The sequence below is a fragment of the Aquila chrysaetos genome, chromosome 1, assembly GCF_900496995.4.
Source record: "Aquila chrysaetos chrysaetos chromosome 1, bAquChr1.4, whole genome shotgun sequence".
Lineage (NCBI taxonomy): Eukaryota > Metazoa > Chordata > Aves > Accipitriformes > Accipitridae > Aquila > Aquila chrysaetos.
In genome coordinates this window covers 71,788,870-71,815,637 of record NC_044004.1, presented here as the reverse complement: position 1 = coordinate 71,815,637, position 26,768 = coordinate 71,788,870, and the positions used below count along the sequence as shown (strand labels likewise).

Here is a 26,768-nt window from a genome sequence, read left to right as displayed (position 1 = left end):
TTTCCTTGCATCCATTTCAAATGCAGGTTTTACAAATGTTCAGTCTGAGTCGACTATCCTGGAAAAAGCTGCACCAATGGGACCCAGCCAGGAAACATAAATAAGAAGTTCTAAACAAATCAACTAATTACTGGTAAAGTTAGGTGAGAAAAACCACATCTTTACTGAGCTATAGAAATTGTGAAAGATGTTTTCTGTTACATTTGAATTTAAAAAAAAAAGGAAAAAAGGAGAGAGGAAAAGTTCTAACTCCTTCACATGGTTTCCAGGCAAGGATTTGCTTGGTTTTCATGAGCATGAGCCTGTACATGCTATATTTCTTGAGTTGAAAATTTACCACCACAGGAGTTTCAAGATCCTTTTCAAAAGTTCCCTTGTGCAATAATTTATTCGCCGTTTGCAATCTGTTAAGCAATTTTCCAAATGAACTGCTTCCAGATTTTGGCACTCTTAAAAAATCTAATCATTCATTGCACTGTCCATAGGGCTAAAGCTTGGCAGAAGAAGTCACAAGTGCAAATTTATCCAAATAAGCTGACACTTGAAAAAATAACCAAATACAATACAGAAAGCAGCAAGAGAGTGCTGGTAATTTAATATTCCCAGGACTTCAGTGCAAGACCAGAAGACGTATAGGCTTGGCTTAGTAAGTGCCACATTCCAGAGTCCAATCTATATCTCTTGCCATTCCCGGGTGGTCATTCTGTGAGCTGCGGCAATCCCAAACCTTGAACAGGAAAGCAGTATTTTTTTAATATAAACTTCCTTATCTCTGATGCATGTTTGTCATGCAAAAAGCAGCCTACAAGACAGCCTGTTACACTGAAGGGATCAAATGGTTCTCACCATGTCAACGTGTGAAAAAATTACAATCGCACCCATCTGTTAGGAGAAAAGGAGGGTGCAAAACTTAAAAGGAGGCCACCTCCCAGGACAGGATCAAAGCCAGGAATAGAGAGGCAAAAGGGATGGGAATCATCACAGAACCTCTCAAATCCATGTATTTGTAAATGCTAATATGGGTCTCGGCAACGACTGGCTTTAGCAATGAGCTGTTATTGTTTTGTTTATTGTAGCGAAGGTTCTCCTCAGCAGATCACCACTTTTCCCCCTTCACTGCCACCCAATATGTTCCAGCCTTATGTTCCAGACCAGAACTGCTGTTTGTGGGCTTGCAGCTCAAACGCTATTAAATTACATGACTTCTCTTCATCTTCTTTTGATTGTGATTTTCCAGGGGAGAAATGAAAAAAAAGGAAAGACTAGCTATTAAGCTACGCTCTCATTTACGCCACCACATGCTCCACGGATGTTACTGCTGGAGTGAGCATTAAAGGGCTCCCTTCTCCGTCTCAATGCATTGGTTCTGTACCTCTGACATCTGCAGAGACACAGCAGCATGACACTGGGATAACAGAATGAAGAATCAGGCCATGGTCTGCATTTAAAAACCTTCTTGCTTTCTATCACCTAACAAGAGAAGAAAAAGGCTTCTGCTGTACCTAATTACTTGCTTGCTTCCCAGTGTTTAACTTCACTAGCTTGGATTATAATTGGTTACAGTTCGTAAAAGGGGTCTTGTATGACCAACTGACTTTAAAGGGTCAAACTGCATTACAAGTGTGCTAGGAAGAGCCGTAGATTTTATTAACTTCTCAAATGTTTTCAATACCCTCTTCAGCAGGCTTTCCTAAAAAATGAATTAGCATAAACACTCTCTTAGATAAAACTTAAGACCTAGAAAGATACCAACTGCACAGGGGAACACTGTTCTCCATAACATCTCCTTCTAGGCAAACCCTCCCAGCTGAAGTCCCAAGCAGAAGCAGATCTGTCAACAGCCCCTGAAAGACTGAGGATAATTGTTATGCTTGCAAGGCGATTTGCTTAATTTTAATAGAGATTTAAACCCGGCTGCGGTCACATTGTGTACTGACTCAGGTTGGCAAGCCAGATCTCACCAGAGTGCCGTATTCATTTGCGTCACAGCCCAAGCCCTAACTTGTCAAGCTAATGCCTTTTATGAAACACCTTTCTTTGAAAAGCAGGATGGATTCCTCTGAAACTTGGACTACCAGCTAGAGAGACTTCTCGTGTTCAAGCAGGATCCTGAACCTTTTCACATGGAGTGGATAGCATTCCTGGCATTCCCAAAGAAAACTAAGCCCAGACAGCAGGTAGTAAAGACAACAGCTAAATCTACAAAGGACCTTCGAGGTTACAACACTAAATATTAGTCACACTATCTCTGCTTAGCCATGCAAGTTTCTTCTGCAGCAAGTGCTGTTAGGAGCCAGAAAGCGAGCACAAGAGGCAGTACGTGGAGCTGCTGAAATAATATGAAGTGCAAGTAAAATGGGGGCTTAATTTTTAAAAATACCTCTTTAAAAAAAGAAACGGAACACAGTCTTGAAACATAAGATATAAATCGTCCCCTGTGACTTCTCAGTCAACTCTTTGATAAACCATTTCCATATGTCCATCAAGTGCCAGTATCCAACATCTTCACATTACCTCATTTGCAAACTTATTGTACAAAGTTTATGACTGTTTCCAAGAGACATATGAATAATCTGACCTGGCTTTTATTTTGCACTGTACCTTGACCCCAAGACACACCCCTCCCAAGGACTTAAGTGTCCCAAGGACCTAAGATGGCTTTTCTTTCCCCTTGTAATAATCAGGCCTAGCCAACCCTGCATGGAGCTAGACTTGCCCTAGAAACTCAGGCATGCTTGTCCTCAGAGAGCCTGGGAGGCTTAACTGGAGAAAAGTCAGGTGCCTGGAAACGTGGGCAGCAGCTGAGCAGGATCTTTAGCAAAGGATCTGCATTTAGCATTTCAGAACCTAAAATAACAGTGAAGATGTTTGGATGAAGATGCTTATTTATCTAGGGTATTGCAATTAAAGTGTGGTTTAGGTCAGACCTGCGATTCGGTTTAGGTCAGACCTGCGATTAGGTTTAGGTCAGACCTGCTACTCTCTTTCACAAAGCTTGCCTTTTAAAAGCAGCACAGTCTAAATCCAGGGGATTCAAATACATGTATATTGTCACTCCTGGGCTTGATGAATGACTTCTGTGCTTCTACCTAACATCAGTGTTTTGACATCCCTCCTTTATTTCATTTATGGGAAACATTCATGCACTCTGGAAAGTTTGTGACCTTTTCCACCAGAGATGCAAAAATTCAGATTTGACTTTTATTGCCTAGCTCCCGTTCAACCAGGAGATGAAGGGAGCACCTCTGCTCTTTCACAAGTTCCAGCATTTTATTTTCTTCTGAGGCCTATTTGCGGGAAGTGCTTACAGCACTGCAGTAGCGTAGATTGTGGTGAGAAGCAATAGTAAATCACGGTGCTTGCTTGGAGGCAAGGAAGCCGTAACCACAAACCTGACATGGGGTTGTAAAAACAAAACACCTGCCTGCACCAAGCTCAGGTATGGAAATGAAGGGGAGTGGGGCAGAGGCATGATTCAAAGCACTTCCTCCAAGCTGCCTTATCTAGCATGGGATAGCGGGTCTAACTTCCTCTTAACTGCTCCATACGGACACGTACCTCACTGCTAGACTTAAAATAAATGTAAAAAGAAGGGTGTGATGTAGTTGTGTACTAAAAGTAGTTTTATTTCTTACAGGAGGCTCTTCTGGGAAAGTAAAATTATTCATTCCCTGAGCACCTGATTTACAAACAGGGTCTACTTTCCCCACGCAGAATCACTTTTCGTAGGGAAGACGGAGTCTTCTGAAGTTCCCTGCAGACTTACAAGCAGGCAGAGTGGCCGTCCCGCACGGCCACTTTCCCGTGAAGCACAAAGACAGCAGTCAGCAGAGCACCGGCAGTAGTTGGGGGGGAATATTTACCAGTATAAACAAGGGAACCTGAGGAGGGAAATGAGCGGATCAGGCCTCATAGACGGGAAACCTAAGCTGGCAGACAGCAGCTACCACATAACAATAATGTCACGGCCCGGGAAAGAGATTACGGTGGTTACAAAAGGAATCCCAGCAAAAAACCGTGCTGCCTGTCACAGCATCCTTCCCATACACCACCAGTACCAGAGCATTTGCTGGCAGCGGGGCTGGGGTGGAAGCGATGCCCTGCCTTGATCTGTATGTATTTTTATTGTCTATACTGAGGACATATGTTTCTGATATACGGCATGGCAAATGGCAAAGCAACACTTTGAGTAATGCAAGGGAGCAGGCTGGCGAGGCTGCTATCATTCCCAAAATGAGCCACTCAAGTTCAGAGCCTGGGAACAAGCAGCCTGAATACAAAACACTTTGCTCAGCTCCAGCAGAGGGTACAGGAGGGAACGCCACCCCCTTGGCCCCGCAACTGAACTTTTTAGGAAGCGTCGCTGGTAGCATATTAATGACTCGTTATGCTAACAAGGGAAGACAAACGCTTAGGTGCAGAGAGGGATGGAGAGAGGAGCGTGTGTCTCTGTGTGTGTGTGTGCATAAAAGGAGTCAGATTTTTCATACTTGTTAAATTCCTTGACATTTAATTTTGAGCAGGAGAGTTTCCACAATGCCAAGGATCATAAAGGAACAATTTGCTGCTGTATGTTACCATTGATATTTCGGCATGAATGAAAATTGCACCATTCGGTGATGAAAAGAGCAGCCACTTATAATAAGGAGCACCATGGAAACTGAAATATCATTTACCAAGAAAGGCTTTTCTTCTGAAGGAATTCAAAATGAGAAAAATGGTAACTGCGGGTGCCTTGAAGCATTAGCATTTTAAAAGATATAAAAGGGTTTAAACGAAATTAAAAGGAGATGTCTTAACAATACTGCACTGCCTTGTAGGGGGGGTGTCCAGCAGATAAATAGTTTTCTCTGCAGAAAGCAAGGAAATGAGGTTCTTGCTAAGGACAGCCTGGTGGACTGGCTACAGATGTGGGACAGCCCATATAGCACACTGAAATAACTCTGTAAGAAATGACTAAGTTCTGACACAGAAGAGAAATCCAGAAAACTCCAAGTGTGAACTGAAATATGTCTTTGTAGCTTGCAGTAACTGGAGGCGCTTGAATGGATTTCAAATGGGAATATCAACTTTTTCTGTTTTATTACCTTCAGTGCTTTGAGAAAGGAAATATCAGTAAGCTGAAATCCTCTCTCACTAACATTTCATAATACTTGAACTACAATCACATGCATAGGAGAAGAGTATATCCTTTTTTTTTTTTTTTGGGGGGGGGGGGGGGAAGTGATATCATGAAGAGAAACACACAGAATTTTCAAAATCACCAGTAAGGCTGGATTTTCCTTTTCCTGTGTCCAAGCTGAGAAATCTTAAACATAACCCTTAGAGAGTTAGTACTGAAACCTTTCTGCAAATCAAATTCCTTCCAGTTTGGATAGTGACATGAAACAGCCAGAATTATTCATCTTTTTCAATGATCTTGGACAGTATGGTCAATGAGACTTAGGATTTTAAGGCTGACTCATCTTCGCAATTGTACACTGTTCAGTGTACCCTCTGTCAATGATGTGTTACTCTTCCATGCTAAAATCTTAAAATGAAAGTGATAATGATGGTTTATACAGAACTTACTGCACTGTCTCTTATTCTGACTCAAAATCAACCTATGAAAAACCACGTACTGGTGCCATCAAAAAGCCCTGCATCTTGACACTCCGTAGCACACCGCCCGGTACCAGCCTCCCTGACATCTGCACCTGAAAGTAAGCCTAGAGAAAACACCAGCTCTGTGGAACAGGGCAAATTTATGTGTTAGTTTAGCAAAAGTTCTTGCAAGGCTTGTTTCAGTAGCCAAAATAAGCACAAAGCAGATGGCAGGATTTGGGACACTGTGGGGGAAATTATTTTCTTAGGAGCAGAGAAAATATGTAATTCATTACGCTCCACGGTAGTTCCTCTAGGACAGCATCCTGACTCTGACAACGGTCAACACCATGCCCAGGTGGCCTACAGTTGGGACCTACTTGTGTCTGGGGTAGCCTGCAACTAAGAAAAAGACTCTCCTCATGGCCTTCACAAGTACCAAGCAAGAATCCAAAAGTGATTCTGCTTATTTTTCACATCTATAGAAATATTTTGTCCTTAGACCCACAAGAAGCTCATCCTCTAATGAAGTTCTGCCCAAGGAAAAAGGAATTTCATGGTCTTCTAGGCTCTTTGTGGATAAAACTTTATTTTCATCTGGTTTTGCTTAGCAGCTGTTTTTTTCCTGTAATAAGCAGATATGAAAAAAATAGAAGCGCTGGTCATTCCTTCATTGTAGGGTGAATGTAATTCTTCTTTTCTCTAAAATAACCCCACACAGAAGTTAAACCTCTTGTCATACCAGCGTGTTCCTATTCTCTATCCATTCTCATGATCTATGGAGGAGGTGTCTCCATTGCTGTTAGATCTTTTCAAATGATGATATCAAAACTACTCTTCTAAGGGACATTTCATTCCATCATACTTCAAAAAATTAAACACTATTATTATATAGTCCAATTTTTTGCAATAAACAAAACATAATGACAAGGTGAAGATGCAAATAACAGTACTTGCTCAACAACAAGTGTTACAAGTGAATGAGGATTGACATAATAGACCACAGCAGTGCAACTTGTAAAATGCAGATTATTCACTTCACAGCTCCTCTGGAGCCATTATAATCTTATATAAATCCTCTTAGTTTACAGTTCATGGATATAGGCTGTACTGTAATTTAAATGATTGAAAACCCTTATGGGTTGTTAGTTAACAACATTCTTTTCTTAAATAAAATATCACTGTCACTACGTATTTAAAATTCCAACATACTCACAGCCAAATATCAAAGTATAAGCTACACTGTAAGCGACCGGCTTCCAGAACATCAGTACACCCATAAGCACACACATAAAACAGCTACCACGTAGGGAAGAGGTGTGCTGGGGAATAGGAATCCGAGCACTCGCTGAGTAAGAAGAACCCACAGCCTTCTTTGATGGAAATTCCATGATCACACAGAAAGGGATATGCTCATCTACAGGAAAGATGCACAAAGCCAAATTGTCTTGTTTTGATACGACTATTACGTATCTTAAATACAAGTCAGCAATTTCACTACTTATTAAAGCTGAACAATTCAAATAAGACAACCCCATTGAATGTCTCATCCAAAAAGTCTGTGTCAAAGTTGAGTAAGTTATTCTGCTAGCTGAACCAAGTGGAATATATTCCTTTTCTTGTGTATGATAACACCATTGCTACTGACATTTTGACCATGCTGCTCTAAAGGATAAGTACTCTCGATGACATGGCATGTGTTAATAAATGTTTGTGCAGTAATAAAACTCTGATCTGATGCACACGAGTACAATAAAGAACATACTACCCTTGCAATTTTAGTAGCCCATTCCTTTGTGGTTTATTCTCCCATTTTGTATTTTATACCAGTAAAAAATGCTATCTCACTTTCTGTCAGCCAGTTGTCAACATCAGCCTAGAGAAGTTTTAGATGGTGCTCTAATAGAAGGTTACTGTTAATGGCATGCAAGGTGCTGCTACAGCTTCTGCTATAACACCGTGCTCACCTAACACTGGCTTAGAACTCTGCACTTTGTCATTTTTGAGGCTCAGCATTTAAAGGAAAAGGAAACAAAACGGACACAAAGAGGTTCATCCTCTTCTGCAGCCAGGAAAGGATGCACCACGGTACAGGTCAGAACATCACACTGTGAATTAAACTCGCAGTCTCTGCCATATATAACGACCCATAGGTAGTGGTGTTGGCTTGCTTTTACAAATAACAGGAAAAACAGCTGTAAGACTTCCTTTTTTTCTACAGACAGGGTGTAACCTACACTGGCAGTACCCATGAGCAAAGCCTGCTCTACCCCTATGCAATTTCATACAGAATTTCTTGGTTTCTGCTGGGTTTTACAGTGAGATTTCAGTGCTATATGAAACCCAGATTTAAATCTCAGACCGAAATGTTAAGGCAAGTGCTCAGAATCACTTCCCCATGGCTAATGCCATTGGTAAATAAGGAAATAAAAGCACCAGTGTCAGAGGAAACCAGGCTCCTGTTTTAAAGTGGGAAGGGGAAAACCCAGGAGAGTTTTGCCTACACTGCAGAGCAGCATCAACACCAAAAGTTGCATAAACCACACGTGCTTTCTTTCACAAAGAGTATAACCCCCACAGGGCCCAGGGTGATAAATGTGGAGGCTGTGGGGGAGCTGCAGAGACTGCTCTGTATGAAAAGGCAGGCTCTGAACCACCTCACGTGGACACACACTTTGTCACCTTACCCAGCTGTTAGCCCAAAGCATGGTCTGATAGCGGTTATCAGCCGAGTGCAATCAGGGTTTTCAGGCATTGGGTTAGCATACAAAGAGGCAATACATCATAGGTAAATGAAAAAATGCTTCTCAAGCCAGTAATTCTTACGTAGACACAATGTTTGCTGATTTGGCCCAGTATGTTTGGCACGAAGGACTCAGTGCCATGGCTGACATTGTAAGTGTATAGACACAGCTTTATCTGATCCCTGCTTGGACAATTTTTTTTTTTTTCCCCATCTGGTTGTAACTGTTCTGGTGAGTTTACTCACTTTCCTATCTACCATTAATGCACTGCTGTCTCACCTCTTTTCCAGTAAATTCAGTCAGGCCACCTGCTTATGAACCACCAAAAAAGAATGAAAATGTCTAATGAGAGCCTGGGACCTTCACTGCAGCCAAGAGAAGAGCTAGCTTAGCCCTGAGAGACCCATGATCTCTCCAGTAAAATACAGTATGTTTTACAGCTCTGGACCTTTCGCAGTACATCAGTCTTGCAAGAGATTTTTATTCCCGCAATGAATATTCTGCTGAGCCGCTCAGGGTTCCCATAAAGAGGGAACAGGTACTGCTATGTCCCTCAGTGCAAGGGAAATAGATGTTAAACTAGTCTCGCATGTATTTCAGATGGTGCAAATGAAGAAAAACACAGGGCAGTGGAAACTTCGAAGGTTACATTGTTTTGCTGCTATATTACATTAGCCTGCTGGTAAAGCAGATTAGGATTTTGCCAACTACCCGGGGGGAGACTGTGAATAAACATTTGTTTTACTTCCTTAGAGTGGCTGATTCATAGTAACAATGATTCACATAAACAAACAAACAAAAAAAAAAAAAGGGAAAGCAAACACACCTCGCACTCAGCAGGTTATCACATCAGCAAGCAAACCAAGCTGCAAGGGCTGGAAAGGAGCGACCCGCTCTGTAGTGGCGTGACGCTGCACAACACAAACTGAACAGCCACCGCTGAGACAGCCGGGGAGGCCACCACCCCGAGCTGAAGCCAGCGTGTAGGCTTATCGCATCCTTACACCTTGGAGCCCCCAAAGCTCTGTGAAACTCTGAGCCAGAGGTGCTGCAAGACTCTTCGCGACAGCCAGTCAGCTCCAAAGAAACCTGCAGGGTGCTCGGCTCCCCAGGGAGGCACCTCCACCCCTGCAGAGGAGGAGGAGAAGGGAGGGCAGGGAGCTCCCGCTGAGTTCCCTGAAATTTCTTTCCTCGAAAGAGGTGCCAGGGGCTTGGCAGAGGACGAGGAAGCCGGTTGAGGGTTTGCCTCTTAAGCGTCCACTTCTGTGTAGACGTTTGCCTCTTCCACATATGCTCCGGGCAATAACTTCACCCGTACCCGGTCATGACACCTTACATCATGAGCCTTAAATTGACAAAGGCAGTCACTTGTAAAAATCAAAATGTTGAAATATCCTCAACCCCTGCAGAAGAGATTAGCCCAGACCCCTTTTCTCCACTACTCTTGGATCAGAAAAAATAAGGCTATGCGTCACGGCAGCCCACGCACCTGCTTGCCCACTCATCTCCCCGCAGCCAGCCCGCAGGAACATCTCCCACCCAGCGGACACCTCTCCTTCAGCAGGAGCCTGCCTGAACGATCCATTTTTCAGAACTACAAGTAACCTCCAAGAAGTTTCAAGTGTTTCCAGAATTCTGAGAGATTTTGTTCAGTCATTTTCATTTCAAGTTGGGCCTTTTATCTTAAAACCACAGTCTACGTAAACAGAAACAAACATATCAAAGCAATGGCTTCCGAAGTATTGCCACAGCGTGGACACTGCCTTAGTGGGGAGACCACCACGCAGGCAGCCTGCTCTCCCACCCTGCCTTACCCTCCTCCCTCCTAACAGCACACACAGGAACAGAACCACTACTAACCCTCTGTCCTGCCATATATCAGCGTGGTATTATGGCTTCTGCCTTTGCAATTTCTCTCTTCCCCTCTCTTTTTCCTTCCATCCTCCAGCTACGTTTGCTGAATATCTTTGATTTTTCAGGTAGCTGACTACCTTCCTGATTTCTGTACTAACATCTTTGCAATATCATTATTACATTCTTGAGATACAAAAGGAATTGGAATCAGATCCTGTATCAGACAAATAGGAGAAAAAGAATAGTGATAGCACTATTAATTTCAATACACATATCCACAGCTAAAACCCAGCACAGCAATACTGATCTAACCCTGCATCTATAGCATTCATCTTTGTTCTTGCATTTTTCCACTCACTCTTCTTTAAACACCCATGCCAGGCATGTGCTATAAGTTAACTTTGACTGCATGAAATAATAAATCATACTACAAAATCAAACAGAACAAATAGATAGAAAAAGACAACTACATTTTTTTTTTTTTTTTTAGTATGCCCTCAAAGCTTAGGTATGAAATCTGCATTTCCTAGTCCTGAATATTTCCACAGCCATCAGCTTGACTTTTGTGTGAGTAGGAGCATTTTATACAAGGAATATAAATGTTAGAACAGGTAATTATACAAGTGACCTTGCCTTTCTGCATTCGATAGTGAATTATTAGTCTCCTCAACTGTAATTTTATGAGACATCCTTATTGTCTTAATTAATGATCAAGGTACATCTTTGAAACCTTTACAGACGCTATAGATTACATCAGTCTCTTCTCTAATTTACACATATTGACTGGCATATCAGTTTAAACCCTGTCACAGGTAGCTCTTCACTGCAGTCAATCTCTAAACAGAACCTCAGCTTGCTTTTTTTTTCTTTATATTAAAATAGAAAGATAATAAAGTGGAAGAAAGACATAGAAAGACTGGAAGTCAGCTGAACCAATTCAAATGCTAAATTGGTGTTTAGAAAGCAGGTGCCAAAGACAAAAAGATATTGGTGCCTGAAAACTGCACCCAAGGATCACCTTTCTCTCTCATGGTGTGGAATTGTACCACAGGACTCAGCACTGATATAAGCACCAAAAAACATGGGGTGAGAACAAAAACAACAACAACAACAAAAAAAGAAACTGCACAAGGGAAAAGGAAAAAGAAATAATAACATATGCTGAGTATGTGTCACATACACACTCCTGAACGTTATTAGATTGTGATAGTATCCGTTAGGTTAGTTCCTAACTAAATGTGTAAGGAAAACATGCAACCTCTAGAAAGCAGTACGCACACACAGCAGCTACCTCCAAGTATCTGCAGAGGTAAGGAAGAGGAATAGTGCCCAATGAAATCTGCAGCCTTTCTGTTATCTCTGCTGCCGAAGCCTTTGCTGTCTGTGATCCCTATTCCAGACAACAGGTGAATTCATGCAGTGAGTCATCTTCCCAGCCCCTCTGCTCTCTGCATATACTGCCCTGGTGAATTCAAAGCACCGCTAAGACACAAAGTGCACGTGTCAAAGACTAGGCAGGGGATTCAGGTTTGCAGAGTGTCTTTCTGCATACATCTGGATCACTCCAGGCTCAAACTGCATGGCACACTGTTTTCCAGCTGTGCTCTCGGTTTCCTCTCTCTTATGACACAGCAGTGCTGTTGAGAAGGACCCACTGCACCCGTGCGGGAAGGGACACCCAGGTGTGGTAGGAGGAACTTATAGAACAGGGAAAATAAGAACTAAAGGACTGACTCCACACCCTCAGTTAATTAGGAGATATTACGTATGGTAGCTAGTGACCTGGAACTCTCGAAAATTGCAGGGCCAAAGAAAAGTCTGCGCTACAAGTGTACGAGATGTAATCCAGATTATCAAATCCAAAAATCCAGTTCAATGTAATTGAAGTTTAAAAAAAAAAAGAACCCAACTACTTGGATTTTAATTTGGGTTACCAATTTCAATTCCATCCTGACCTTTTCTCTGTTTTAACTCAAGCTGCTAACACAGTTAAAATCACAGGTTCTCTTGTTCGCTCCAGCCAGTTGGAAATATTTGGGGGATTCAGTAATCTTCACCAAATTCTATCACAGACAGGCCCCAAGTATGGCTCACAAGCAAGTTGCAGCCCTTGAAATATTTGCACGTCTCACGTGTGGCTCGCTTAATTGCATCCATCCTTGGCAGAACCAACAGATTGTCAAGGTTAGGGCATATACAGCACGTCTCGCAGGGGGTGGGATGGAGAGGGGAGAGAGAAGGAGAAGCTGGAGACAGAACTCAGAGGAACCTGCCACAGCATCTGCTGCTCCAGCATGGACTTTTCTTTCAAGATTCTCTTACTTGTGACTCTAAAAAGTTCCACTCACTGACGTGCAAGACAGTGCAGCAGCAAAAGCAGTATGTCCTGAAGGAAGTCTGCTGGCTTTTTATAAAAGCTTATTATTCCTTATTGATTTACCGGCATCTCCATTAGGAATTAGGAGGCATTGCAAGAAAATCTGACTGCAATACTACTATGTCTAAGCTGAGATCATAGCTGGCCAAAAAGTATCTTCAATACTTCTCCCCACCAGCTTTGTAATTGGTTTTGAATGGAAGCCAAGCTGCCTCAAACTATCACCAAAAATTAGCTGAGATTGGGTGCAAAATTAAGTAATAATTACTCCTTCCTACTGGAAAGCTGCATTTATGAAGCATATCATGTCATAGTTAATGCCTGCATTGCCTTCCACATACTATTTTGTCAAGCAACTCTGAGCCTGATGTTGTACCCATGATCTTCAAGCGACAGAGTCTGGGAAACCCCTGTGTACCAAACTATGGGACAATCAAAGTCTCCCAAACTAGGAGTTCTAGTGAAAAAAAAAAAAAAAAAAAAAATAAGAGCACAGCAACTCAGAACATTTGGATCCCACTCATAAGAGAATTTCCAGCTTGCAGCAAGAGAAGCAGCAGCATCCTTTAATTAATTTTTTTTCATGAAGTGCAAAAAATTCGTTCCTTTATTGAGGTTTCAGAAGTCTGAACCCATCAAAAAACATCCATCCAAGACTGAAATACTTAGTTTCAGAAATGAATTATCAGTCATTTATAAAAAACTATAATGAATGAGTTGATGATGTGAGGCATGTAAGCAGTAAGTAGTTAATAAGGTTAGTGAGAGAGCAAAAGTAAAGGAAAGTTCCTTTTATCAAGAACAGTTTCATGCTGGTGAGCCAGCTCCCCTATGAGCTAGTAATTGTCTATTTCTCCCTCTCAAAAGCACACATATACTAATGAATTAAATTCTTAATTAAATGTTTTTTTCATACAATTTACAAATAACAAAACCCATGCTTGGTTTTGTGTAAGTATATTTGATCTAGTAAATTAATTTGTTTTCTTTATTTGGCAGATTCAGCTCCCCATTAAAGGATTTTATAGTTCTGAAGACGTGATTGTGAATCTATCATTTTATCCCTCACACAGGGCGCAGTTAAACTGTGGAGAGTGATGTTGGATTCACCAGTGTTTGGACACCTCGTCTTCTGAGATGCTTAGCAGAGAACTGAGGGAATTTAGGTAGCCTGCTGTGCTGTTAGGTACAGTAAAATATACAAAGAATAAGATTTCCATTGAAGTGACACATAAAAATAGCTGGGGGGAGGGTAATTAGAATATCCTCATACTACGATGGAGAATAAGTATTCAAATAGACAAATAGCCCAAGACACAAATAATATATTGAAGAAAAAATGCAAATGCTCAGTTAACTGACCTGGCTTTCCCTTTAAGGGAATCTGATGAATTCACATGAGCAAATGGGCTTTGCAAAATATTTGAAAGATTAGCATTTGTCTCTTTTGATTATCTTCAGATAAAACATCACAATGTAATCCTATAACTTCTGCACTGAATATTTGGCACTGTAGCCTGACATGAAGAAAATGAACTGGACTCAAATGTATCTTTTATGAGTAAGTGAAACAGAATAACACAAGAAAGATTTCAAACTCCAGGTACCGAAGCTATTCTGCTTACATCTAGGTAGGATACCTGCATCCAGTGTCAGACTTAAAAGGAAGGAACTGTATTTATGCCCTGCTACTTTGTGAGAAAGGCTTGTCCAAAGTTTATTTTAAAATAAGATTGTGTCCCCATGGGGAACACCCCCAGGTGCTGGTTACTCACGTAGGGACCTACACATGCTTCCTTGTTCCACTGATACCATATTAGACTTTACAGGACTGGGACCTACAGAAGCCACACCTGGGGTTTAATAAATCTGCTAAAGCCTTCGGTTCAAGTAGGCGTGTAGATTTTTAAATCCAAATAAACTTTTTTTCATTCCCCATAGCCCATGGCTTACCTCTGGCCTTAGAAGGACGTAAATACTCCAAAAATGAAGCTAGGAGGTGATACCTCCCACTCCATAAAGTAGATAGGGAAAAGAAGGGGAGGAGAGAAAGGAGGAAAAGAGGAGGAGAAAAGACGAAGTAACCCACCCTCCATATTCACAGCAAGTTTGCGCCTAAGCCAGTTCTCCTGAGTCCTGGTTCAGTGCTTCAGCTACATCATCTGTCTTTCCTGAATAAAAAGCAGTGACGAGGTGTGTTTGAAATGACAGACAGCATAGCCGCAAGGGAGCTAAATTTCTGACTTTGTTCCTTTTCTGGTGCCTAAGATAATCAATATCAATATTCATCTTCAGAGTACAGCTTGTCATTAAATTATAACAAAAATTAACAAAGAGGCAGAGAGGCAGAAATGGCAAGTCTTGCATCCTCTCAATTAACATTAAAAATATTTTTCATTGTTATGATTACTAGGAATAACTAGTCAGGGACTAGACTGGTAGTGAGCAACAGTGCAATTCAAGTTTCTGATCGATTTTGGAAGGGGGGTGCATCTTAATGTGAAGTGCCAAAATCAGATGGCTACAAACAGCTAGGGAGCTGGAAGAGTTTTAGTGTCTTAGCCACCATTCCCCTCCCATCCATCTGCATCTCTGTAATGCTTAGACACGCTGAAAAAAAACCTCTAATATCACATTTCTCTCACTCTGTCCTCATAGATGCAAAGCGTGACTTTAAACTGTAATTAATATAAATGGGTGGTACACATTAGATTAATTAGACATGACACTCACATTATTTAAACCCAATATAAAAACAGATTATATGAAACATTTTGATATCCTGATTTTACAAAATGTCTGATGACATCAAGCCTTGGTGACTTGTTATACATCTACCGCTTCTCAGTTCCTTAGAAAAGAGGAATAAATGAAGTGAGAAGAACACTGGAAAAATCTAATAGACAAACTGACTAATCTCAGACCCCAAGGTCATAGCAAAGCAATTCATTTCTTGGCTTTTCAACAGCAAAAGACATGATTTATCAATCTGAGACCAGGCTTATAAACACTATACATCTCAATAATATGTTCTTTGCACTGTGTAACTTTTTAAACAATGATAGATTGCCTGGGCTGGACCAAAGTTATTTTACAAACAGAAACAGAATATTTGCAAATGAAATGGCCCAAATAAGGGAAGGGGGGGGGGGGGGGAGTAGAAAAAGAAAAAAAAAAGATAGGATTTTGCCAAATAGCAGCTGCAACTGCAAAGGAATCTAACTTTTTGCTGTAAAATATTTTCAGAATGCACGTCCTTTAAAAATCTCCTCTCTATCATTTTATACAACTGAAATTGAAGGCTACTAAAGGAAAAATATTTCCTAAGTTCAACACTAACAAAAACTTACACTGCCAAAGAAATAATATGATTCTGAGTTAAAGTAGGACTGTGAATTACTACCTCTAGTTGCCCACTTGATCACAGACTTCCTTGAAGTCCTTAAGGAATTCAAGTCTTAGTTTCCCTTCCCTTAAAGTGAAATAATATTTTCTTTCTCTTCCAACAAGAGCCTAATCTTTATAACGTGAAGCGTTTGGGCTCATCATCTGCTCATACTGAGGACATAGAACATAATTTTTTTAAAGCAGGATTCTCTTTGGCCAGCATCTGACACAATCTGGCCCCGACTTTGACGAGGCTCTGAAGACATTGCTGTAATGTAGAAACACTCCTGTGTTATTTTCTCATCTGGAGTCCGTCAAAATTCCTGACAAACTAAAGCCCTGATCCTGGACTCTGCTCTGCCTGGGAAGGGAGGAGGGAAGTGCCGTTTGGGCATGAGCTACTTTTAGGGTCTTGATTGAAAAAACTTGGTCTCTTTCTTGAGAGTACAGAGTGGATGCTCAAGAATACAGATGAGCTCAAAGACTATGTATAAGAAATGAGTTTGAAAGTTCAACATGCTTGATTTCCAGTCCTCTAAATTTACTGCTCCAGGCAACACGGCTCCTGTCAATTTTCAGGTGACAAATTCTCTCTCTCAGAGCCCCTGCTGTTCTTTCATTCACTTATTATTTAGACAATACAGTACGACCTCAGTTTGAGTAGGGCTGATCCTTATAATGTAGGAAAATCAAAAAGATCAAAGCTGCACGTGACGTGGCTTCTTGAGGTTATTTTGGTGAAGCTCTGCTTCAAGGATTATTCAGATATTTCACTTCAAACAGCAATCGCTATTGACCCAGCACACATATGCAAAGCATAATTTTCAAAAGTAAAAGAAATTTGTTATTACACTGCAACGTTGTTCCACATACTCTTGATAATAAAATTATTTCAGGCTCTTTTAAAAAAAATTGTACATTAAAGCAGCTGAACACTGCAACCACAGCTCCTTGTAAAACAAACATCAACTTCATGTTGCTTCAGATCCTACTAATGCTGTATGAAGGAAGCACTTTAACAAAGAGGAATAAAGAAATGAGTCCAGGCTTAAAAATGAGACATCAAAAGAGGGTTTAGCAGGAGACAGAAACAGCTACTTTTACATCTTACGATAACTGGGGTTATAATAATGTCCTTTTTCTTATACAAAAGAAGGGACTGTGACATTTCCAAAGTGAGAATTCAGCACTACTTCCAAAAATCTGTTCAAAAAGTAGTGGCATTCACTTTCAGATTTTTTTTTTTTTCCTTTTTCCATTCTCCCTTCTACAATTTAAAGGGCGCTTCTTCTCCACTTGGCTCATTTCCACTGTGTCTGTGTCAGCTCTCTCTCTCTAAGATTTCATATCGCCTAAGTATCTCAGTGCCTCAGGCCCGTAGTATTTATCCTATTTATAGACCTAAATCTGCAATTTGTTGCGCCTGGGCAGACTGCTGCACCTACACAGACTCCCACAGCCTTCGGGAGCCCTTTCTGCCTGTACAAACAGCCACTCCACTGGAGCACAAAGGTGGCTTTCAGCTAGGCAAGGTCACGAGCATCCCCCTTCCCCTGCCTCTCTCCTACATTTCCAATGGCACTTGCTGTACCCCAGCAAGCTTTCCTGGTGCCGCACACACCACAGCAAACAAAGCAATCCCTATCTGGAAAACATTAATGTCTAAAAGTAGATGTTTCCACCTTCTTGTGCATTTCAGGAAGTATTCTAGGGCCCTGACCCATATCTCTCTCTCTCTCTCACCCTGCACAATACCACACCAGCAGAGAGGGAGTCCAAGACTCGCCACATAAAAAGGGGATTAAAGCCAGGTCTTCACAAATGTGGGCCCTTGGCAGGTCCACTTCAACTCCTTTCTCTGCTAGATCCTCTCTGCATTCCCCCTGCTGTAACTCTGCTATCCTCCCCACAACTCTTTCGGTACACTTCACTGCGGGTTTGCAGCAGGCCGGTTAACGTGGGGACGGTGCCGATCATTCATCTCAGCACCAGCTGTCAGTTACTTTAAAAGCTGCTGCACACCTGGAAATTTGCAACTGTGACTGATTCTCAGACAAACATTTACCTTGGCACACGCAGTGCAGAAGGCATCACCATGCTCACCTCTGTCGTTGTAAGTAATTTGCATCCCTAACCATTGACAAACATTACAAATTGCACACCTGGAGTTGTTACAGCCTAAGTGGTTCAAGCCTGTACTCCCCTCTTCCCTTTTAAAAACAGCTAACATAATACCTCCGCAGCAATTGAGTTCTAATAAATGCCTACAACAGCAGCACGATTAGTGGCTCACCTAATGCCTGCACCAAGTTTGGTGGGAGCTGAGACAGTTGCCCCTGGGATTAGTCCACATTATTCCCTTGCCCTGTATCTTTGGGAATGGTGGCGAAGCAGGTCCCCGTTCAGCAGGACATCTTTCCAACAGAGCCAGTCACAGGTGGCAACTGAATTAAAAAAAAAAAAATTTTCCAACTGTTTCGTTTAATTGCTTGTTTCGGGTTAATGGAGTCCAGAATCCCCATTTATGGGTGGTGCAGGGGTCTCCATCAGCACAGCCGGCAGCAATTCACTTGTCCTGCCATCACCTGCCACTTATTTAGCAACATTTAAAATCCCAATCTCTTCTACTGTATATTTGTACCTTTGTGTGGAGATTGTGACCCCAGGCACGCTGCTGTAAAGACTGGGCATCTTCCCTTCTTGTCCCCTCAAAGCGCAACCCCAAGAAGAGTGATGAAGAGAAGCTTTAACAGCTTTGCGACAACATTGCACATGCAACATTGAGCCGGTTTTTCCAGAGCTGTCCTGGAATACACTGAACCAGCCAAGCTATGTGGCTTGCCCCCTGGTCCTGCATCCCCACTAGCAGCACAATTAACTTCAGTAGCTCTCCAAGGGTAACCTGGAGAACAGAGAAGCTCTCCCGAGATGGGGGCAAAGGAGGGAGTGTCTCCCTCCCTCCCATCCCAGCTGCAAGGAAGAAAACCCCGAAATCTAACCCACACCACTTTTCTTAGCTGTGATACAACATGCTTCGATGGGTGCTTTGTTAAAAAAGAAAAGGAACTATGCCTTTCTGTCCTACGCAGCAGAGGGCAATATGTTCAAAAATATGCACTCCTCTGACTCAAACCACAAGAAAAAAGAAGTCAATATAAACCAACTGCAATGAAAATTACCAATAATTTCAATTAATCACCATACAGTTAAGAGAACTGCAGAGACACATAAGTGTATGTAAGGTCCCAAAAGGTGGTAGGCATGTGCATGTTTAAAAACATCACACAGTATTGATGGTAACCACATGATAATTTACAGATTATATTGCTTCTAGCAAATGCTTTTGATCACATCACCAAGACTCTGGCTCCTAACCCATCTCCCCAGAATTTCCTGAAGCAGTAGAAATCTTGGACCAGAATCACTTCACTCCTTTCAAGCCAGCCTGCCATACAATGGTTTTTCAAAAGTTGAAAATATGTGGTGGGTTTTTTTTAAATCTCTGCCTCCCTGACTTTATAAAGCACACATATTCTTGGTAGTTAAACCCAGATTTGCTACTAGATCATCTAGCCTGAGTTCCTGTGTGTCCCAGGCCTGGGAAGCATTAGCCAGCTGCTCTCCACTGAGCCAAATGACTTGTGTTTGACTAAAGCACAGCTTCTAAAAAGGTGTTCTGTCTGAACTGAAGACTACCAGTGAAAAACCGAATTGTACATAGGTATCTCTGCTAATGATTAGTCAACCACCTTACTAAATATTAATGCTGTATTTCCTACCTGCATTTGTCTGGTTTCAGCATCCAGCCCTCCATATACCTATCCAGATCACACTAAAGAGCCTGTTGACACCCAAGACACCTCAAAGGCACTGAAACAATGGAAATCTGCCAGTCTTTCTGTCATCCCCATGTTTTATCATCAATTTCTTTATAATTATTTTCAGGTCTCTGAAGAAAATACCAAACAGCACCAGGCTTGGTTCAGACTTCAAAGAAACCAATTAAAAACCTTCTACATGCTCCTCATCGATGGCTGTTTGGGGTTGGTTTTTTTTTTTCTTTCTCTACATATCTCAGATATGTAGCTTCATATTCTCTGAATGTACAGTGCTGAGGGTCTTTTTAAACACTAAGTTATTTGGTACCCAGCCAGGTATCTTATTTTAAAAACCTAAGAAAATTATATCTATCCATTAATTTTTAATCAAGTAAATTGTTAGTTTCCTCAAAGACCACAATTTGATTTGACAAGGCATATTTTCTTTAATTTTTAGAAAAGATTAATATTGTTTTATTACTGGCCACATGTACCAAAACCTATCTACCAAAACACATCTGCCAAATCAAACTCTCCCTAACAGGACAGCTTTTCTTCCCATATTTTACAGACAGGTGCTGTGAGAGTATTCATCTCTGGTTTGAAACAGACTCCCACCAATATCCCCTGTTCGGCTTAATTGGATCGGATGCTGTGCTATGTGTATTCAAGATCCTGCAACTCTCAGACATCTAAAAGAAGTAGAACTAAGTATTTGATTAATATTTAAACACAGCAAAACTGCCAAATATTGCAGCAGATAAGTTTCTTGGGCAAGATTTCCCTGACAGGATACCAGTAACTTCCACTGAAAGGAGCCACTGATAGTTACTTGTATCCTGAGGGGGAGAATCAGAGCCCCAGAGATCTACTTAGTTTTCTGCTTTCTGTGCACATAAAAGCAGAATACATAACAAGGTCACGACAGGCCAAAAATAGCAAATCTTCAAACAGTTGCAATTCAAATAGATACCAGATCTGCTGGAAAGCAAGCAACTTGACCAGCATGCAGAATTTCTGAAGATCACTACTTTTATAGCATTTTAAATTTTACGACCATTTTTCAAAAGTCAAGAAAAACATTAGGTACATACTTTTCAGGGTTTTCCACTTCTTCAGTAACAAAATTGAGGTAAAACCTAGAAGAGAGTTATAAAATGTATTATAAGGGCTTGGTAGATTTTGACTCTGTATTTCTTTCCCAAAGAATCAAGATGATGCTTTTAGTTAAGCACTGCTGTTAACTATAGTAGACTTTGCAGACCCATGTTTGGATTAAGGAGAGTGTGAGATTTAACCTTCCCTCATTCCCACACTCATGAAGGGAATTCGCAGAAAAGACAGCAAAGCAGAAAAAAAGTCAAAAGCTATGTAATGTCGGTGTGGAATTAAATCAGGGTTTTTTTCCCCGGCATACTAGGCAAATTACGGTTTACCCTAATCCTATACACAAACACACACGCACCCTCAAGCTTCATATTCCATTTGTGGCTGTAGCCTTTCACAGTTTAGGGTTACATTGGCAAAAACTCTCATCAGGGTACTCAGCAAAGACTTCTTAACAATAAAAATAAATGAAGCCTCAAAAAAACCCTCCTAAAACCAGGATTTTGACACTAGTGTGTCATATACGATCACAAACCCAGGCTGCTAATCCTGCGTGCTCTTGCACAACCTCCAGTACAGGTTGCACTCTGGTCGTATTCCAGCAGCGTGCAAGAGACAGCTACCTATGGGAATTCACAGGAACTACTCACCAGGTACAGCCCTGCATACAAAGAAACCATAAGCCTCAAGGTCACTGAACCCTCTATTCTGCATTTATTAGCACTAGGTCTGTGCATCGCTGGATCACACAGATGTGCCTGGCTCAGATACGGGCACAAAGTCACATCCTGGCTAATTAAACAGAGCAGTCAATACAGTGCTTATGCTGGCTTTCTACTTTCATGCAGGAAGACAAATGATATCGGACCCAACAGTGCTACAGTGAATAAACAAATGGTACCTGATCTGGCAGAAAGTCTGGTAACTTTTCTCCATCATAAGTCTTGGACCAGATCTGGGTTAGCAGAACGAGTTAGCACTGGCTCGCTGTTTTGAAAAATGGGATTTTGTGACCGAGCATGAAATTCTGTAGAACTAGATTTGCCATTTTATACAACGACCTCAGTACTTGTTTCTAAACTTACTAGTGCACAGAGCACAAAAGAAGAGGTTGGGATAGTTCAAAGGAGAGATGGCTTCTGATGAGTAAGATGTTCAGCTACTTCTTTGTGGTCTTAGTCCCACGTCTAGAAAGAAGTAATTTGACAGCCCTGCATCAGTCCTTTTACCGATGCAAAGACACGCTTCCTTGCATTCTTTTCTCTACTTGTCCTTTCTCACCCAGCATTTTATATACCAAACAGTCTACACTTGCTCTTCGCAGGATGAACCCACACATATAACAGATACTACCTTTGTTTTGCTCTTTAAAGCTGTATCATTAAAAGTTAATAGCCTCATAGGCGATGCATAAAATTCTGCCTGCGTCCTGGGACGCAACACCAACACTTGCAACACTCCTTCACATTCAGCTTACTGGATTGATTTAGCCCCATGAAACTGATAGTGCAAGGGTATTGACACTCCACTTAATGGTCTGCTCTTCTGTGCTCTGCGGCAATCAATTTGAGCTGGTGACAAAGACAAATAGGCAGCTGGGAAGAACCACTAGCCAAATTAGGTCTTTTCCTGCTAATTTCTTTTATAAGTGGCAAATAAGGACCTTGAAATAAAAGTCAGAAGGTGTAAAGGAAAAAAAGACATTATTGTAATTGTAGGGGTTTGGAATGTTAGGTGGAAAATGGAAAGAAATAGGAAAGAAGCAGCAGAATAACAGTATTTTTGATGTAGCATTTTACAGTAAACAAACTCTGCCTCCATGATGAATAATATTAAAGAGCTTTTAAAATTGCCTTCATAGAAAAATGTACTGCTAGGTTAATATTTTAAAAGTGAGAAACCATCACACGTATGGATGTGAGAAACAGAGGCGGTTATATGAGAGAGAGGGAAGAAAGTAGAGACCGTCTGCATAATGAGTTCAATTTCTTTGAGGCTTCAAAATGCCAGGCTCTTTTCTTATGTATCTATCACAGATAAAGGCTTTGGACTCTCTTGGGGTCCCCCCCTTCCCCCTTTTAATATAAAAGTTCTGTTCAGTACTTCAGTGTCCATGTTTATAATGCTCCTGCAACCAGGGAGTTACAGACAGGCAGAGAACTCAAATGCTCGGCCCATTGTCCCTCCGAATTAAATAAATAAAACCCTTATCTCTCAGCCCTCGCCTTTTGTGCAAGGTAAAGAACTTGGCTGCCTGTGAGGCTATGGAAAGGAAAGGGAAGACCTGCAGACAAAGCTATCTCAAAATAAGCCCACTCTGTGCACTGCAGTCTTTCCTACACACACACACCGCTGCTGCAAAAGCGTGTTGGCACCGTGCAACGTGGAACCCTCGCTAAGCATGAATAAATCGCAAGGCAGATTCGAAGAGCGGTGGCACCTTTCAAATCAGCTGCTGTGTACTTTGGTGGGGGAGAGGGAAAGAACTTGAAAGAAAGTTCTGAGCAGAATACTTGAAGGCAGATTCTCATACCTTTGCTCACAGTCAATAGCACTTGACTTCTATGGGAGCCAGTTGCACTTCTTGTTAAGTGAGGTCCAATTCTCTCGGAGCAAGAGGCATAAGAATCTGGGGTTTTGCCTTGTTTTGTGGTCTATACTGATGTTATCATGGTTCACTTATTCTTCAAACACTGCTTTTACAAAGCGAAGGCTGAGGTCATCACAACTTTGTAACAGTTCACAGATTTGTTTTTCGTGTAATTACTGACTTGTTCAACAAAAATTAAAGCTTCATTATCCCTTTTATCCTTTTATCAAAATGCCTAATGAAAAATTAAGAACATTCCTTTCTTGTTGCCTTTATTTCTAGTCTTAAGAACAGAAATAAAAGTCTGATTTCTTTACTGTTCAGTGCATGCTTACCTATTGTACACTGGAGAAGAAAAATCTGTCCTTTGTAGAGCTGCTTGCAGAATAACTACTGAGCATATGGAACAGTGGTGAGATCTACTCTTACTACATGATGTAGTTTGGCAAAAGATGTAGAAGGTGCTACTCATTTCTTCAGATAAATAAATGTCTTTGTTAAAGCATATTAGTGCTTGTTTTCAGGACGAATACTTATAGGTTTCAACAACTTACCAGCCTGAATAGGCATACATTCCTGAATAGAAAGCAAGTGGTAATCCCATAACACTGGCATCATTCCCCGCAAAGGCATTTTTAAAGTGCTGTGTTTCTCCTGCAACATCAACAAAAACAATATTGAAAAATAAGCTCTTTGGTCACCTCCTACTTTAAAACAAATAAATATATCACACCACGGAACATTTAATCACCCAACAGTTCACTAACTTCAAGTTCTGCCCTTGACCTTAATTTCTGACCCAACCCTTGCAGCTGTAATCTGCCAGCAATTGTAAAAGGTTTCGTGGCATCCCTAGTCATGCAGTAACAGAATTTGACCTATTAATTTTTTTCAAAGCATTCTGAGCTTAATGACGCTCACTGCACTGTCATGTCCAGCAGTGACTTACATCAACATGAAAGAGCAGAACGAGCTCTGTAGTTTTTGCTGTGGCAAATTTCACTTGTTTAACATTCTAATCAGAAGGAACATTGCTAGCATTTCACTCACAAGCAACGTTTTTAAGGTAAACAAACCCAGTATCTTAAACATTTCTACCACTGAAAAATTTAGTAACTCCCTACCACATTACAGTCAGTACTGTATTAATATTACAGAAAGTAAGAATTATGTATCTCTAAATGAAAACATGTAAGAGTTGTATTATGCTCTTATTTATTTACAAGGTGCTCTGTGGTTTGTAAGACCTCCCTACAATATCCCAAATTTCCTGAGAAGCAATGATCCTCCACAGAAAAGGAGCAGAAAAAAGCAGAATTCATTCAGACTTAAATTAGCAATGGGTCAAATCCTCTATCCTTTACTTGGTTTTTACTGAGCCTTCAGTCAAAATTCCCACTGACGCAGAGGCTTTTTGGGTAAGGGAAGAGCTGTGGCCAGAGGAAGGTCCCAGTGGGGAGTCAGGGACACTATCTGAGCTACTTAAGGGCAGCAAACCCCAACCAAACCTGGGTCTGGCCTGTTTCAAAGGTCTAGGAAAAATGGGGTGGGTGGGAAGAGAGAGAAATTTTGCACATGAAAGGAGGTGAGGGAAGAGGCATTGCAACTGCCAGAGAAGAAGTGAAAAACATGAAAACAGACATAGTGAATCAGCAGAGTTCTACACAGGAAAACTTTTATTTCAGAGTCTATTTCTAACCACAGAGAGCCGCCCACCCCTGAGAAACTGAGCTCACCGCAGAGCCTAATGCTGTGCTGTTGACTCAGATGGGAGGCTTTGCGAAGCATCATAAAAGAGCATCCCCAGGGACAGAGCCAACAACCGTGATAATTTTTAATCTGCCACCAATTCATTAAAAAGTGCTCCCCGTTCTGACCCTCTGCGCCGAACGGCTCCTTGTGCTTTGTTAGTTATTGCCCAGCGTTATTGTAACGAGAGTGAGCTGGGGCTCGTCACCATCTCGCACCCGCTGCTGATAGGGCTGTAATGGAAAAGCCTCTTCAGGTAGCTAAGCATATGTCAGTGGAAAGAGCTTCTCTGCCAGCATGGCTTCACCCCAACGGCTTCCAGAGAGCCAAGGAAAGGTCTGCACTGCCATGTCTGTGCTGGGTGCTGCTGGGGAGAACAATGGTGTGTTTTCACGCTCCTTGCTTATGCAGCAACACTGATAAAGTCCGTAGAGTAATTCCGGCCCTGCAAACACTTCTGCTTTCCTTTCCTATGCTTGGGTTAGCCCCACACTATTGCTTTTAGGTATGCTTCAGTTTTTCACTTGGAAGAAGTAAAGCATGCATGCGGCGCAAGAATCCAGTACTTGCAGGCAGGAAGCCCGTGAAAGCAATAGCTAACTACAGTTTCTCTTGCCAGTACAGCACCTTTAACTTCACAATTTACATCACCAAAGGGGTAGAACAGCATCCATGATACTGTTTCTTTCATATATTCTGAGCCCCCTCCACCACCACATAGCCAGTACCAAACAGGACTAGGCACTAGACCAGTTAAAGGAGACATGTTCTGCCTGGACTAGGGGTGTGCCCATCTGCCATTAAAACCCATCCTGCCCCTTTTACAAAGTTCATGCCAAAGGCAAATTACAGAGAAGGGCAATCCTTTCGCTCATTTGAAAACAGAGTCTGATCTGAAGAGACTCATTGGCATGCTGAAGGAAATACCAGTTCACCCCAGTGTAGTTCCACTTCTAATCAATTACATGACAGTACAGAGCTTCAGTTAAGCAAGCACAGACTAATTAAGAGATTTTGCTGCTATAAGCAGTATTTGGTGGAGGCAGGTGGGGAAAGACTGGGGAGGGTAAAGATAAAAGCACTTTAAAAGCATTTACTTTTCATTTCATACCTTTAATTAGCTGGATAACTCCGGGGACTATAATTATCAGAATTGCTACAAGCTTGCAAAACGTAAGAAAAATCTGAATGCGGGCACTCCAGCTGACACTCGTGCTATTCAGGACCATCACCAGCGCTGCAAGGGGAAAAAGAAAAGTCAGAAAGAAATACTCATGCTGCTGAAATTGCCACAAAACTCTTTGCCAGCAGAGAGGCCACACACACAATAGATCCTGATGCATTAAAGGAAATACACCCCGATAACCTTCTCCAGCTGCTGCCCTCCCACTTCTCACATTCCCCTTCCAGACACCGCATGAAACGCTTGAGCTGAGCCCTTCTGTCTGACCCACTGCGCGGCCCATCCGTCTCTCCGTTCTCTGCCTGGTTCCCTCTGCACCAAATTACAGCTTTGTTTACCCAGAATTGTTAGCTGTTGGTAGACGATGGGCTGGCAG

The 26,768-nt window shown here is 41.6% G+C and overlaps 1 protein-coding gene across 7 annotated transcripts in view; it reads right to left on the bottom strand.

The window, feature by feature from the left end:
• SLC7A11 (solute carrier family 7 member 11) overlaps positions 1 to 26,768 on the bottom strand; it is an 83,499-nt gene that overhangs the window by 19,589 nt on the left and 37,142 nt on the right. For all 7 annotated transcript variants that reach the window (XM_041125607.1, XM_030024604.1, XM_030024595.1 and 4 more), the window contains 3 exons: positions 26,321 to 26,446; positions 24,015 to 24,114; positions 20,858 to 20,902 (listed from right to left, as the gene is read on the bottom strand). In XM_041125607.1, coding sequence (XP_040981541.1) covers positions 20,858 to 20,902; positions 24,015 to 24,114; positions 26,321 to 26,446 — 271 coding nt within the window. The remainder of the gene's footprint in view (positions 1 to 20,857; positions 20,903 to 24,014; positions 24,115 to 26,320; positions 26,447 to 26,768) is intronic.